At 42.5% G+C, this 17,394-nt stretch overlaps 1 protein-coding gene across 1 annotated transcript in view; it reads right to left on the reverse strand.

The window, feature by feature from the left end:
* Positions 1 to 15,860, reverse strand: part of kitlga (kit ligand a) — a 184,754-nt gene extending 168,894 nt beyond the window's left edge. The window contains exon 1 of the mRNA XM_072551822.1: positions 15,801 to 15,860. Within this exon, the coding sequence (XP_072407923.1) occupies positions 15,801 to 15,815 (15 nt within the window). The 5' untranslated portion in view covers positions 15,816 to 15,860. The remainder of the gene's footprint in view (positions 1 to 15,800) is intronic.
* Positions 15,861 to 17,394: the final 1,534 nt, after the last annotated feature.

Raw genomic sequence — 17,394 nt, forward strand, 5'->3', positions numbered from 1 at the left:
AGAACAAGCAGAGAGGTAATGGGTTGTTTGGTGTATTTATGTCAGCCGAAAGATAACACCATAAGACATAGGGTTAGAAGTAGGCCATTCAGCCCATTGAGATACTCCACTGTTCAATGAGATCATGGATCTGATAATCCTCAACCTCATCTTCCTGCTTTATCTCCATGACCCTTGGCTCCCTTACTGATGGGACCAGCAGATGGGGATAATGTAAACATGAATGGCAAGAGTTTCCTCAAACCTTTTCCTGAGCCACTGTCGAAACACAAGCTTGTATGAGGCTTACTCCCACAAACTTACTGCCAACCTGGAGACGAAATTCTTGGCCCAGATGGTTCCCATTGGCAGGCACATCAAAGCCATGAGTCTGTGACCTTAAAATAAGCCCTTAAAGTAAATAAAAGGGGATAAATCCTTTCACGCAAAGAGTTATTGTGAGCATGAGGAACGTTTTGTCACAGCTGAAATCTGAAATCTATTACAGTCTTCAGGAGGGTGTTGGTTACTGTAATTACTTAAAGAACAATACAGAGCAAGCTGGGGAGGCAGCATGGAAAGTGAATCTGTATTAAATCAACTATGACAGGGGTTCAGTTCAGTGAAAGCCAGGTCCACCTCCTGTGCTGAAGTGTCAATTGATGTAACCCACTCCAGATGTTTATGACTGTGCATGTGAATCGTTTCAGTTTCTTTCTGTACACTCTTTCTTTGCTGCTTTCCTGACCTTCTGCATTTCAGAAATTTTTGTCCATGAGAATAATACAGCAGACTGAAAGCGACCACTCGCAGAAACAGAGGAACATGAGAATTCTCAGCAACATTGTGGGTCTTCTGGTTGAATCCGCAGAGAAATACTAATATCCCACTATCTCTCATCCTGTTTTATTGCAATTCACATTATACAGCAGCTATAACCTGGAGTTTACTTGCTTCTGGTCAGTCCAAGTCCCTTGTCCAATAACCTATCCCAATGCTCCTGGTGATGGCGGGATTGTGTTTTTCAGATGAGGTATTAAATTGAGGCTGAAAATGTGTTGCTGGAAAAACGCAGCAGGTCAGGCAGCATCCAAGGAACAGGAAAATTGACATTTCAGGCATCAGCCCTTCTTCAGGAAGAAGAGCTGAAGAAGGGCTGATGCCCGAAACGTCGATTCTCCTGTTCCTTGGATGCTGCCTGACCTGCTGCGCTTTTCCAGCAACACATTTTCAGCTCTGATCTCCAGCATCTGCAGTCCTCACTTTCTCCTATTAAATTGAGGCCCCATCTCCCTCTCAGGTAGGTCAGAAAGATCCAGTGGCTAATCATTCAAGGATAGCTGGTGGCACAGAGGTAATATCGCTTGACTAGTAATCCAGGATGCCAGTTCTTGGGACACGGGTTCAAGCACTTCATTCCACCTCCTCCCCTCCCCCCCCCCCCCCACCAATAGCAGATGGTGAATTATGATTAAAATTCTGGAGTGAAAGAAAGTTAATTAATGGCAACCATGTAACCCCTGTTAATTATTGGCTCACTAATGCCCCTTTAGGGAAGGAAATCTGCTACCCTAACCTGGCTGCAGACAAATAAATGGCAAGTGCTGGAATTCAAAGTAGACAGGTAGGAGGCTGGAAGAACAAAGCATGCCAGACAGCATCAGAAGGTGAAGTAGTTTTAGATGTAACCCTCCTTCAGGACTGGGGGTGGGTGTGAGGCAAAGGCAGGGTGGTGAAGTGGGGATAGATGAAGACAGGTAGAGGGTATGACCTGGTTGGTCAGCGGGAGGAATGAATCCGGTTGGTGGCAGGGAGGACTGCTGGCCTACACCTGGCTTCAGGCCCCAATAACATGGTTGACTCGAAGAGTTGGATAATAAATGCTGACTTTGCCAGTGCTGCCCACAATCCAGGAATGAATAATTAAAAAACAGTTATCCCCTCAACCTAAAACAGATCCCAAGTTATCTCACTTCTAAGAACACACAGTTGACCATGGAATGCTTTGGGACATCTAAAGGTGGGGCAAGGCACTACATAAATGCAAGTAGTTTTCTTTCTTCTTGATGAATTGTCAGCACTGTGTCTCACCTGGTCACTGAAACACAAAAGTGATGTTGAAGAAGCTGCAGCAATGGGAGGCCAAATTCCATAAAAGACAGCCGCAACATGACAGGACGTTGAGTAGGGGAGTTCTCATCTTCACCACATACAATATCCCCAAGTAGAACAGGAGACTTCCACCATCTGCCTATGGTGTTGGTGGGAGGTGGGGGTGTTGCCTGAACCCATGCCCCAAGAACTGGGGTGGCACGATGGCTCAGTGGTTAGTACTGCTGCCTCAGAGCGCCAGGGACCCGGGTTCTATTCCAGCCTCGGGCGACTGTCTGTGTGGAGTTTGCACGTTCTCCCCGTGTCTGTGTGGATTTCCTCTGGGTGCTCCGGTTTCCTCCCACAGTCCAAAGATGTGCAGGTTGGGTAAATTGGCCATGCTAAATTGCCCGTAGTGTTCAGGGATGTGTAGGTTAAGTGCATTAGGCAGGGGAAATGTCGAGTAATAGGGTAGGTTACTGTTGGGAGGGTTGGGGTGGACTTGTTGAGCCGAAGGGCCAGTTTCCATGCTGTAAGGATTCTATGATACTTACCGCTGTGGGATTGATTCTCATCTTGTGGACTCAACGCAATTCAAGATTGAAGATATTGAGGCCTAGAAACAATCTTAAGAACCTAATTGATTGCAAAACACTACAGAGTGTCCTGAGGCCATGAAAAGTGCTACATAAATACAAATCCTTTCTTTACAATATTGGTCTAAAGGAGGATGGCGTAGTGCTGATATCACATGACAGGAAATCCTGAGACCCAGGCGAATGCCCTGGTGATGTGGCTTCAAATCTCACTGTGGTAGATGGTTGTATTTAAAGACACTTAAAACATCTGGAATATAAAACCAAGCTTGGTGATGGTGACCATGACAACTGCCAGTTTTACCTTGTTTCCGAATCTCATCTTACTCACTGATGTCCTTTAGGGAAGGAAATCTGCCATCCTTACTTGGTCTGGTCTACATGTGACTCCAGACCCACAGTGCTATGGTTGACTCTTAACTATCCTCTGAAATGGCTGAGCAACTGAAACGCTCAGTTCAAGAGAAATTAAGATAGCTGGCCTGGCCAGGGATACTGCTTATCCACCAATGAGCAATAAACTGAGAAATTCCTGGGAAGACTCAACAGGTCTGACAGCATCTGTGGAGAGAAAGCAGAGTTAACATTTCAGGACCAGTGACCTTTCTTCAAAGATGTTAGCTCTGCTTTCTCTCCACAGATGCTGCCATACCTGTTGAACTTTCCCTGCAATTTCTGTCTTTGTTTCTGATTTCCAGCATCCACATTTGTTGGCAGATTCTGTGAATAAGAAACTGCTGTGAGGTGTGCTATAATTGACCTCCATGGTGGCCTGAGCGAATCCATACGTCAGTATGCATCGGCCCTTGTTTTCCAACCTGATCAATGTTGGATTTCCTATACCAAGGAATTCGGCAGCATGGGGAAGCCCATTCAGCCCATCAAGCCCATTCTACTACAAGAATTAGGAACAGCAGTAAGTTTCTAGAACCTCTTTTGCCTTTCAATAAGACTGTGGCTTCAAACCCCACTTATCTGTGCCAGCACTTTAAAGGGTGATCCCATTCATCCCCCTCCCCCTATTATTCTGCAGACACTTCTTTCTCAGTTATTGATCCATATCCCTTTCAATGATGATCACTGAGTCTGCATCCAGCAGTGCAGTCCAGATTGTAACCGCTTGCTGAGTGAAGATGTTTCTTTTTAATCTCCGTTCTGCTTCTTCTGCCAACTGGCGCCCTCAGGTTATGGGCCTGTCTGCCAGCTGCTCTGTCAATGTAAGTCTGAACATCCCAAAACCACAGCCTTCCCTGCTGCAACAATCCCATCTTCCCTATTCTCTCCTGGAACTGAACGCAAACATATCCATCACTTGGACCACTTTTTTCCCAAATCAACGCTCATCACATTTAAAAAGAATGGCAGATGTAAGGGCAAAGGTGGGAGTGGGATTGGGATGGGTTTCTCTTTTTCATTGGACTCAGGCAGGATGAGTAAAATGATCTCCTTCTGCATTGTAAGATCGTTCAAAGGTCAAAGGTTGCAGAGTTTATTAACAAGAGTGGGATGTCACGGGAAATGAATCTAAAACTGGTTATATCTAAATATAATATAATGATATCTTTAGATATCATATATCTAAAACCGGTTTTTGCATCAGTCATCAAAATCTACCCAAATACGTGATGAGAAGGTTATACAAGTTCTGGCTTACCTTGTTAGTCTGTCAAATCTCCAGGAATCATTTCAACAACACAGGGGCAGCTCAGTGGTTAGTACTGCTGCCTTACAGAGCCAGGGACCTGGGATTGACTCCAGCCTTGAATAACTGTCTGTGTGGAGTTTGCACATTCTCCCTGTGTCTGCATGGGTTTCCACTGGGTGCTCCAGTTTCCTTCCACAGTTCAAAGATGTTCCGGTTGGGTGGACTGGCCGTGTTAAATTGCTCATAGTGTCCAGGGATGTGTGGGCTAGGTGGATTAGCCGTGGGAAAATACAGGGATGGGGTGAGTCTGAGTGGGATGCTCTTTGGAGGATTGATGTGGACTTGGTGGACTGAATGGCCTGCTTCAACAGTGTAGGGATTCTATGATTCTACTACAAGAATTAGGAACAGCAGTAAGTTTCTAGAACCACTTTTGCCTTTCAATAAGACTATGGCTTCAAACCCCACTTATGCCTTTGACTATCATGTTCTTCAAGGGTCCACCTCTGCCTGAAAAAATATTCAATGACTCCACTCCTACTCTCTGGGGAAGAGAATTTCACAGACAAGTGACCTGAAAGAATAATAAATTCTCCTCAGCTGAGTCTTAAATGGGAAAGTCCATATTCTTAAACTGCACTCTGCTAATCCGGAATCTCACATTCTACTTGGGAGAGCAGTTGTTTTCCTGGTCATGCCATTTCCATCTCATCAGCAATGGCCAGGGCTAGGAAACACTTAGATCTCACCTTCATCCATACAGGTAGATTAACCTGCACTCCACCTCTCTGAACCTCACTCGTCCTGTTGCTGTCAACTATAACTTCCAAATAAATACCAAAAACAGAAAAATAATCACAGGGAAAAATAAAAAGATAAAGTTATTTGAAGAACTAATTAGCATGGGAGAGAAGCCTGCTTCAATGAGAGATCTGGATGAATGAATTGAAAAGGGTCAAAGTCTCTCCTTTACAGACCTGGATTACTTGATACAATTCTACCCTCTGCTGGAAGATGGGAGCTACTACATCTCAGTGGAGCCTGCACGAGTTGTGCAAATGGTGATGCACTCCCTTCTGTTCCCCCACAAAATAATTTGAGTGTCTACTTATGCCTTTGTCATTTATTTGCTGACTTGCTCAGAGTCCCCAGCCTCAAAGGCAGTGCTATTTATGCCATTTATGATGTACATAATAACTTGATTATTAATACATGAATGTGTTTGAGTCCACAAACTAAAAGAAAATCAAATTGGACTTGTTAAATATTCATCTCTCAGTTAGGGGGGCCTGTACGTCCTCTGCAATGAACATTAAATCATTTACCAAAATCTACATTGAAATATATGAAGTTAAAATGAATGTTGATCTATAATAAATTTGTCATGCTCTGTTTATTTGGGATATCCAGTTGTGCCAGTGACTCCACAGTTTTACCACTAGATGGAGGCTTCCCATGCTAGTTCCTCTATATTGCAGGACCATCAACATACACCTTCATGTAATATTTTCAATGTGAGAAAAACTTCCTAAGGTTCTTCATGGAAGTGATTATCAGAGATTTGACACTGAAACACATCAGGAGACATGAGGGCATGAGGAGGTTAGTTTAAAGAGGAGGTTAAAGGGATAGAAAGTTGAATAACGTGAGGGAGGAAATCTAAGAGCTTAGGAGTCAGGCAATAGAAGGTATGGAATGGAGTTATTAAAAATTGGGGCTAGTAAAGAGGTGAATGGAAGAGTATAGATACTAATAGGCTCTAAGGGCAATTGGTTTTAATCTTGTTTTTGGAGGACAATATCCATTGGAAATGTTTGAAACAAACAGTTCCATCCTTTTGTGACAGCTGGTGCTGCTACTCACTGACACTGGTAAAATATGTACTCAGATTAGCAAAGGATTAACTTGCATTTTAAAAAAAAAATCCTTTTGCCAACTATGAATATTCCAAAGAGCTTCACAGCCAATGAAGCACTTTCTGAAGAGGAGTCACTGTTATATCTTGGAGAAAGACAGAAACCAATTTGCACACAGTAAGATCCTAAAAGTAGCAATTGATAATGACCAGCAAATTTATCTCCTGGTGCCCTTGAGACATTCAGACAGCTCTGTGGGTCAAACTGGGCCTTCCAATTTAGGGCCCAACTATTTATTTTCTCAGTTAAGTGTGTGCCTTAAAATGAATTGGATCCCTGACTGTGTTTTGAGTAACTTTGAATATGTTCTTTATTGCCTCCCTGGCTTGTTTTCCTCCTCTGAGGCATTTCTTAAAAGCTACTCCTTTCACCTAATTAAAAGAAACACACCAAGGGTTCAAAGGTGAACTGGCACATGAGAAAATCAGTTATAGTTAATACACCTTAACTCACTTTCATATCACATCTTTACACCTTATTGTTTCATTGGGTTTTGAAACCAACTTCTATTGTGTAACTTTGCAACTCTCAGGTTTATAGATCTACATCCCAAATATTTCACGTTGCAATTACAGAAAGTGCAATAAAATTCAACACAGCATGTCATACTCTGAAGTGCCTCAATATAATATCAGTAAATGTGATACTTACTAGATACATTCCACACCAGGGGATACAGCCCAAGAAGTTCCACAGTCTCCAACCCCTTAGTGTACCATTGGGGGCACGGTGGCTCAGTGGTTAGCACTGCTGCTTCATAGCACCAGGGTCCCAGGTTCGATTCCAGCCTTGGGTGACTGTTTGTGTGGAGTTTGTACATTCTCCCTGTGTCTGTGTGGGTTTTCTCCGGGTGCTCCGGTTTCCTCCCACAGTCCAAAGATGTGCAAGTCAGGTGAATTGATCATGCTAATTTAATACATTAGGTGTATTAGTCAGAGGGAAGTGGATCTGGGTGGGTTACTCTTCAGAGGGTCGATGTGGACTGGTTGGGCCAAAGGGCCTGTTTCCACACTGGAGGGAATCTAATCTATGGTTGAACCACCTTAGATTGGAACCATTCCCCATTGTATTTCTGTGCTGATTGCCCCAAACCTTATTGCACTTGGTGCTAGATCTTGGAATGTGCCAGTCTACACTACTGAGTTGAGGACAACTCTTTGCACTGGAAGACCAGCAGATTTCAGGCAGACCAGAGAGCATCTCTCACCAAGCTGCTGGTTCTCTAGTCACTATTGCTATTGGTCTTGGTGTGTGTCCCAGGAACAGCCAAAGTGCTGAGTTGCAGAGCTGCTTGAGATGAATCTCAATGAATCTCATTGTTCTCTGGAATGTCCATGCAAATGCTGAAGAAGGAGGTGGACACCAGTCTCATCCCCATTGCTTGCACATCAAGGCTAATTCTGTGTGGAGGGAATGAGTCTCTGGGCAGATGGGAAGGATCTAGCAGCAAGTCTCCAAAACAGTAAATCCAGTTGTCCAAGATAAAGCAGCAGTACTTTTTTCATTCATTCATGGGACAAGGGCATTGCTGGCTGGGTCAGCATTTACTGCCTGCCCCTAATTTCCCTTGAGAAGATTGTAGATTGTATGTTATAGGTTGACCTCCAATGCTGTTAGGGAGGGAGATCCAGGATTTTGACCCAGCCACAGTGAAGGAGCAGCTACATAATTCCAAATCAGGATGGTGAGTGGTTAGGAGAGAAACTTGCAGGTATTTATTTGCTGGATTTGTTCTTCTAGATTTTAAGTTAACTGAAGAAGATTTAGGGGAGATATCTAGAAGTAGGTTCTTTACTCAGAGAGTGGTGGGTGCGTGGAATGCACTGCCAACAGTGGTTGTAGAGTCAAATACATTAGGGACATTTAAGCAACTCTTCGATAGGCACATGGAAGTTAGTACAATGAAGGGTATGTACGTTAGTCTGATCTTAGAGTAGGATAAAAGTCTGGAACAACATCGAGGGTCAAAGGGCCTGTACTGTGCTGTAATATTCTATGTTCTATGTCTATGTGTGGTCATGGGTTTGGAAGATGCTGCTCAGGAGCTTTGATTTCTGCAGTGCAACTTGTAGATAATAGACACAATAACGGAAATTGCTGGAAAAGCTCAACAGGTCTGGCAGCATCTGCGAAGAGAAATCAGTTAATGTTTCAGGTGCAGTGACCCTTCCACAGAAGGCCAGACCACTGCACCGAAACATTAACTCTGATTTCTCTTCACAGATACTGCTAGACCTGCTGAGCTTTTCCAGAAACTTCTGTTTTTGTTTCTGATTTATAATATTCGCAGTCCTTTCATTTTTCAGTATATAATATGCACTGCTGCTACTGAGTGTCAGTGGTGGTGAGAGTGGATACTTGAGGATGTGGTGCACCAGCCTCTCAAATGTTGTTGGAGCTGCATCAGTCCAGGCAAGTGGGGAGTTTTCCATCACATTCCTGACCTGTTTTTTGTAGTTGGTGAATAGGCTTTGGAAAGTCAGGAGGTGAGTTATTTGCTGCAGGATTAGCAGCCTCTGACCTGCTCTTGTGGCTAGAATGTATCCAGTTCAGTTTCTGATCAATTGTAACCCACAGGATATTGAGAGGGACATTCAATGATAGATATGTCATTTGATGCCAAGGAGAAATGGTTAAATTCTCTCTTGTTGGAGATGGTCCTTACCTGTCACTGGTGTGGCATGAATGTTATTTTCCAAGTATCAGTCTAGGCCTGGATACTGACCAGGTCTTGATGCACTTGCTTTAGTATCTGAGGAGTCATGAACATTGTGCAGCCATCAGTGGACATTCGCACTTCTGACCTTATCATGGTAGGTCATTGATGAAACAGCTGAAGATGGTTGGGCCTAGTTTCAAAAATGATTCCCAAAAATATAATTTTGTTCACTCTCTAAGTGGATTTCCCATTTCTTTAACTTGGCAGAGACTGCAAGTTCAAAACACATGAATAGAAATTTAGTTAATTGTCTTCCAGCAATTAGCTACTTTTGGGTGATACATGTGATCCCTTTGAAACTTTATTGCTGATGAAAAGATACTTTTGGTTGAATTTTCTTTTCTTGGCCTCAATTTGCAATAAGTACCATTGTAAAGGAGAACAACATTTTAGGAGACTCTAAAAGAGAGAGTTGAGGAGTTGAATTTTCTTTGCTGTACCTAGAGTATGATTGAGGAGAAGCCTATCTAGAATTAGAATTGGATTTTATTGTCATGTGCACTCAAGTATAGGAATATATGATTACAGTGGAAAGTGTGCAGAGTCACCATTCTCTAGTGTCATCTTGGTTACAAAACCAGAGCATGTTAAAAAAAATCAGCAGAAATAAAAGAAAACCAAAAAGTATGGAAAACGTTCTGATGTTTAAGGCCAAGTCTTATCTCCATTAAGGTGGAGAGTTGGCCATGCTAAATTGCCCATAGTGTTCAGGGATGTGTCGGTTAGGTGCATTGGTCAGGGGTATATGTAGAGTAATAGGGTGGGGTAATGGGTCTAGGTGGGTTATTCTTCAGAGGGTCGGTGTAGACTTGTTGGGCCAAATGGCCTGTTTCCACCATGTAGGGATTCTGTGATTCTGTGAAATGGAAATTTGCAGGTGATGGAGTTCCCTTGCTGCCTTGGGCAAGATGGAGTGTCACTGCACTCAAAATGTTAACTCTGCTTTCTCTCCACAGATGCTGCCAGACCTTATGAGTTTCTCCAGCAATTTCTGTTCATGTCTCAGATTTCCAACATTTGCAATTTGTTGTGTTCTTATCCACTTAGACTTTGTTTTGTTGACTGTTGTGGTAGTGTCCATTCATCCTTTCAGCCTGACAATTGGCTGCAGTTCAGAAGGGAATGTGACTGTGCATATTTTTCTTTCATTTCAAAGCAAACTATGTAGCTCTGGGCAGTTTGAAATCCTGTCTCTGGTCCCAGTGCCAAATAAAACAGTGACTGCTCTAATCCTGTCCAAGGTCTGGTAATAATTACCCAGCAACAACACAACAATGCCAATCATTAAACAGTCCTTGGCAATGGGCGGTGATCATTATAAGCTCCAGCTGTTCCAGTAGTGGGAATTAAAGTTGGAAAGTTGTATCGAATACCTAAATGACTTGTTTTGTTTATTTCCACAAGATTGCCTAATTTCTGATGGTCCTTTGTACAAATGGGTTTGTTTAAGGTAAGGCCATCAGGGGTGGAAGTGGCTTGGGCAGGCATGACTGTGTTGGAGGAAAGGAACAGTCACCAGAGGTGAACCATCAAGTTGGCTCAAATCCTTCACATCACTAGCTTCAATAACCACTCCAGATGCACTCTGTTTCAATAAATATTTTTGACTAAAAGACAAAGCATAAACACAATGGTTTTGAGGTTCATTTCTGATCATATTTCCAAGACAGAAGTCAAGAGCTATCCTTTATTTGCTGGGAACAATTTTTAGTCTTGCGTGGAATGTGGTGAAAGAGAGAGATATTTTGCCACTATTTCTTCTCTAGTCAGCATTTCTTGGGCTAATTGCCTGACTTCACATTGCTGATAGTGGGGTGGGTAATCCATCAGTCTGTCTGGGTCAGAGGACACTGAGGTCAAGTCCCACTTCAGAGTCTCAAACATCAGTTGCCATTGTGAGTGAAGTGCCGAGGGAGTGCTGCAGTCTCAGAGGTGTTGTCTTTTGGATGAAGCAGTCCTTTATTCAAAAAAAACACCATGTGCTGGAATTAAAACTTCAAGATATTCATAAATGTTTTGGCGTTCTGGTCCGTTGACATGACATCATAAAAAGTCAGATAGACACCTCTGCCTCATATAGAGCATTATGACTTCCACAGTCTTGTGCAAATTGGCTCATTACAGGAACCCAGAAATAAATGTGACTTTAATGCTTTATGATAGCATCATACTTGTGCTGAGAAGACAAAATACTCTGTGAGTCTTGTGCTATAAAACAGGTGAAAATCTGGCATTCCAGATCATAGACAGCAAGCAAGAAGGACTCATCTCAGCCAGAACAAGTCGAGGCTTGGACTAGTAACTCTTCATGTTTCTAAAGAGACTTGCAACCCGTCACATCTGTCAAGACTCACTGTGGTGAAGTGCTGGAAATCAAGTCCCACGAGACTACACAAATATGACAAGGTTTAAACAAACCATCCAAAGTTGCCAATTTACCTGACTGATAAAGGTTAAACCAGATGAAAAGAGAATATTCATTAGGTTTCTGTACTTCACAGGAAAAGTTATTTATTGCAGATTGTTTTTAATTGGTGGAAGAAACATAAATTACTAACTTGTAACACTATATAACCTAAATTCCCATAAACAAGGACACAGACATAAAAGAGACAAGACGAACCTAAGTATTACCAGTGGAGAAGGAATGAAAGAAAAGTTCAGTGTAGCACAGTTCTGGCAGGAGTCTGGGAAGATGTCAGTGAGATGTTTACCTTTAGTTACCTTCTGAGTCCTTTTGACTTTTGATGACACAAATGTATGGATCGATTCTCAACCTTTCAGGTCCCCATTGAGGATTTAAATTTCAGCGTCTCCGCAGGTGTTTCTCCTTTTCTCCTTTCAAAAAATGACTTTGCAGAGCGAGTATTCAGCTGTTTGGGATTTTCTTACTCCCACACTCACACTGGGGAGAGCAAGGAGGAGGTTGACTCTTTCACAAGCTGGACGTGGCTGTTGTATTTTCCAAAAACCAAGCTGCAGCCATTCTCCCAGAAACCAATCTAGAAACTGATACTATACCGGGTATTCCTGAGCATACACAACTGGTACCGAACGAAAACCAATCAACTGCCTGTAACCAGGCAAACCTGTCCCTGGACAATACACCACTGAGTTGAAGTGTCAAGTATCTTTCTCCATTGTTTGAATAAGATAACATTGTAGACACAACGTGTTCATATAACTTGTTTTTTATATTCATTCATGGGATGAGGACGTTGTTGACTAGGCCAACATTTATTACCCATCCCTAATTGCTGAGAGGACAGTTTAAGAGTCAACCACATTGCTGTGGATCTGGAGTCACGTGTAGGCCTGACCAGGTAAGAATATCAGTTTCTCCCACTAAAGGACATTAGCAAACTTAGATATGTTTTTCTGACAATTTATTCATGGCCATCATTAGACTCCATTCCAGATTTTTTGTTACTGAATTCAAATTCCACCATCTGCCATGGCTGGATTCAAACCTGTGTCCCCAAAACATTACTTGGGTCTCTGGATTAACAGTCTAGTGAGAATGCCACTAGGTGCATCACCTCCCTAGCTACATCTTCTTCAGTAGTCCCTTGGATTAAAGCAATAACTTTTTCTATTTTTAAATATACAGTCCAAAAAGATAAAAGTAGTCTTTGCACAGCACACTTAGCTATTGACTGTGGAACAAATCCTAGGGATGTCTTTACAGGGTTAGGTTGTCTTCCAGGAGAATATCATCTCCAGTTACATGAGAGTTGTAAGACCAATTGACATCTGCCGAGGAAGGTTTGAGCTGCTCTCAGGGCCAGCCTGAAAGACAAGATCAAAGAACTGGAAAAGAATGGCGTAGTTAAGAAAGTGACATTCCTACAGGGTGGATAAGCAGCACAGAGACAATCTGGAGACTGAAGAGTATACATTGACCAAAGGAATCTAGTGCTAAAGAGATTGCTTATATTGCCAGTCAGACAAAGAAAGAAAGGCAAAAGTCCTCACTATCTGAGAATGCGAAGGATGTTTACTTGCAACTAAAGCTGGATGAAAGCAATAGCTTTATAATTACATTCTGAATGTCCTTTGGGAGATCCAGGTAGTTGCACATACTGTTGGCATAACCATAGTTCCAGATGAATATACAAACTTCCAATACAATGCATAAAGAACTATGGATGCTGGAGATCTGAAACATACAAATATAGAAATTGCTGGAAAAACTGAGCATGTCTGGCAGCATCTGTGGAAGGAAAGCAGAGTTAATGCCTTGAGTCTACTCACCCTTCAGAACTGAAGAGATTTCTGCTTTTGTTTGATACAAATTTCCAAATTAGAAGCAGGATGAAGCTATTCAATCCCTCGAGACTGCTCCATCAATCAGTATTTTCATGGCTGAGCTGATTATGGTCTCAAATCGATATTCTTCCCTATCCTGATAATCTCTCACCCCCTCGTTTAACAAGAATTCATCCACTTTCGTCTTCAAAATACTCAATCACTTTACTTCCACCATCTTCTCAGAGAGTTCCAAAGGGTCATGATACTGTAAGAGAAAACATTTCACTCCATCTTGTTTTAAATGGATGATCCTGGTTTTTGAATAGTGACTCCTCGTTCTAGATGTTCAGCTGTCCCAATGGTGAAAGCAGAGTAAAGTATAAGTGTGTGAAATCTCCACGACCCAATGTGCAGCAACAGCTTGTTGTGCTTTGGAAGTCATCGTTAACAGGGACATTAAGTTTAACAGACAAGCGTCTTGTTCAAATAAGGTGAACTAACCAACTTATACAACTCTCCATGTGTTGCAAGAAGTCGTGATATAAGTATAACTTGCGAGGATCAAGCACACATCTGGACATTGAGTATTGGGTAGATGAGATGAATTGACAGCCCAAGATAGCATCTTGTACTAAGATATTAGTGCCATTAATCCTGAGGAGTTTAGAGAAGAGATGCTAAAGCAAATCCAGTCAAGCCACCAGGGAATCAGATCAAGTCTTAGGAAGGCAAGATTTGTGCTCTGCTGGTCAAACATGAGCAACAAGATCAAGGACCACATACGCAAGTACAGTGCCTGTAATGAGTACAGTGCTAAGCAAGTTGAAGAGCCACTGATGACACATGACATCTAGACAGACTATAGATGAAACTGGCAGGAACTGAACAATGAGCGTAATGTCAGTTGCTGGAGGGGATTCTGAGAAATAGGATCTACAAGCATTTGCAAAGGAAAGGCTGATTAGCGGTAACACGGCTTTGTGCTTGGGAAATTGTTTTTCAAGAGGCGACCAAGAAGAAAAAAATGAAGCAGAGCAGTAGACATTGCCTACATGGTCATTAACAAGGCCTTTGACAAGGTTCGTCACGTTAAGGTTAGATCACATGGGATCCAGGAAGAGCTCACCAATTAGGTACAAAATTGGCTTGACAATAGGAGGCAGAGAGTGGTGATAGAGGTCTGTGACCAAGGATTAGTGCTGGGTCCGCTGTTGTTCATAATTTATATAAATGATTTGGATGAGGATACAAGAGGCATGATGAGTAGGTTTGCAGGTGACACCAAAATTGGTGGTATAAAGGACAGTGAAGAAGGTTATCTAAGTGTGCAATGAGATCTTGATCAACTAGGCCATTGGACAGAATAATTGCTGATGGAGTTTAATCAGATAAATGTGAAGGCAGGACTTACACAGTTAACGGTAAAGCCCTGGTGAATGTTGTCTAGCAGGAAGACCTAGGAGTGCAGGTATATGGTTCCTTGAAAGTGGCATCTCAGGTAGACAGAGTGGTGAATAAGACATTAGGCATGTTTGCCTTCACTGATCAGAATACTGAGTTTAAGAGTTGGGACGTCATGTCACAGTTATACAAGATATTGGTAAAGCCATGTTTGGAGTACTGTGTACAAGTCTGATCATTCTACTACAGGAAAAATATTATTAAACTGAAAATTGTGCGAAAAAAGATTTACAAGGATGTTACTGAAACTGGAAGGTTTGAGTTATAAGGAGAGGCGAGACAGGGTGAGACTTTTTTTTTAACCTAGAGTGTAAGGAGGTTGAAGGGTGACCTTATCAGGTTTATAAAATCATGAGGAATCTGGATAAGGTGAACATCTAAGACCTCTTCCCTAGAGTGTGGTGCATGTATGGAATGTGCTGCCAGAGGAAGTGGTGGAGTGGGTACAATTACAACATTTAAAGACATTTGGACAGGTACATGGATAGGAAATGTTTAGAGGGATATAGACCAAATACAGGCAAATGGGACTAGTTCAGTTTAGGAAACCTGGTTGGAATGGATGAGCAAGACAGAGGGGCCTGTTTCCATGCTGTATAACTCTTTGACTATGTTGTCAGTCTAACCTTTCTGACGACTGGGAGGTGGACCAGTTGACTTCAGTGACTGCTGCTGAGATTATCAAATGAAAGGATCATCTCACTTCAGCTATTACAGCATTTCTGACAGTGTAGCGTGTGACCATGGGCTTCAGTTAATGAATGAAGAATTCAGCTGCTTCATAAATGTCTGGGAAATTCAACACCATCTGTTATCTCCACAATATCCCCAGTCAAATGGAAAGGCTGAGGTGGCAGTGAAAATCAGCAATGTAATCATGAAGAAATCAAGCAAATCCAGCACATAGAGTGGAGAACCACACCTATTGAAGGCAGGGAGAGTAGTCCAGTATAAAGACGAATACCACAAACTATTCTTCTAAGAGCAAAACAGTTCCTGAAGCCAGAAATAGTAACCGATGTTAATGACAAAAGCAAATTTAAATGACAGAAAGCCAAATTTCATTTTGCTAAATTTCATTTTGACAAAATTGTCAAACCGTTGCCAGAGTTTACTATTGGAGAGCCAGTCAGGGTACAAACCTTCAACACTTTCATCTCACAGCACAAGGAACTTGGGTTCGATTCCAGCCTCGGGCAACTGTCTGTGTGGAGTTTGCACAGTCTCCCCGTGTCTGCGTGGGTTTCCTCTGGGTGCTCCAGTTTCCTCCCACAGTCCAAAGATGCGAAGGTTAGGTGAATTGGGCATGCTAAATTGCCCATAGAGTTAGGTGCAATAGTCGGGGGTAAATATGGGGAATGGGTCTGGGTGGGTTACTCTTCAAAGGGTTGGTGTGGACTAGTTGGGCTGAAGGGCCTGTTTCCACACTGTAGGAAACCTAATCTAATCTTATCACAACAAAAATCAGTTCAAATCACAACTTTGAATGTGCATACAGCAGTTGTTATATCAATCATACATGGTGGAAGTGAATGAGTAGGTGTACAATCACAATTCCAGGCATGTTTATACAACTGGAGAAGGTGTTTCTTCGCTGCAAGCAGCTGTCAGGAAGAGGTCAACTCAATATTTGCACAGTCAAGCGTTAGACCCAGAAGTCTACAGCAACCCAACAACTGAAATGGAACAACAGTTGCCATGCAATAACAAATGACACGAGGCTGAAATACCTTTGGAAAGGACCGTCACCCAGATGAACAGCCAACAACAACATGTGTGCATGTCAGTAAGATATCAATGCAATTTAATCACTATGTATGCAATGCATATGCAGAGACTCATACAAATAACGAACTGTTAATGCATAAAACAACCATTGTATATTGGGTAACTTGGGTAATTCAAAATTTATATGATAATGCATGCATTTTCTGCATGAAAAGGGGGATTTGAATTGAAATTGCAGTTGAGTGGAAATGTGCTTCCTGGTCTGCCAAAGTCATGTGACATTTACCTTGAGGCATACACACATTCTCCACCCAAATGGTTCTTCAAAGAAAAACACTGGCCTGACCAGATGGTTGCTCTATGAACAAAGAACGGGGATCAATTTTCTTTAAAGTTACTATTTTCTCATGTCTTGATATTGAAATATAAAAGGGCAGAATCTTCTGAGTTTGGCAGGCTGCCTGAAATAACATTAAGACAGCTGTGCTGATTTGTCGGAGCAAGTCCCACCATGTCTCCCAGCCATCAGGCACCTAGAAGGACACTATGTCAGGAATCAAGTCCCTCCCAACAGGAAGTGGCAGCCAATCAGAGGCCAGCAGGTTTCCCACTTGGCAGTGCCAAATAGGTGGCGATGGCTACTGCCAGAAGACCAAGGACAATGTCCAAAAAGCTAGGACAAGGGTGAATGATTTTTGGAGGGGGCAGAATGCAAACCATTTGTGGGTGTCATGTGACCAGTCTGGGGGTGGTTAGAGCCAGGGTGGTCAGTTGGTGATCCTTAGTGGCCGTCGCCCAGCCATATGTACATCATCTCTATAAGCTATTGAGTGCCTTTGATTGAGCCCCCTCACCCCATCATCTGTGGGTCTATAAAGCAGCCTGCACAGTTTCTCGCTCCAGGAATACCGGTTGTCAACTGACCCACTTCCAACTGGGTGGAAGTAGTCCTTAATTGGCCATTTTGATGGGGCTCAAATATTATTGGGGAGGGAAGGTTTGGCATGG

Source organism: Chiloscyllium punctatum, chromosome 32, assembly GCF_047496795.1.
Source record: "Chiloscyllium punctatum isolate Juve2018m chromosome 32, sChiPun1.3, whole genome shotgun sequence".
In the NCBI taxonomy this organism is placed as follows: Eukaryota; Metazoa; Chordata; class Chondrichthyes; order Orectolobiformes; family Hemiscylliidae; genus Chiloscyllium; species Chiloscyllium punctatum.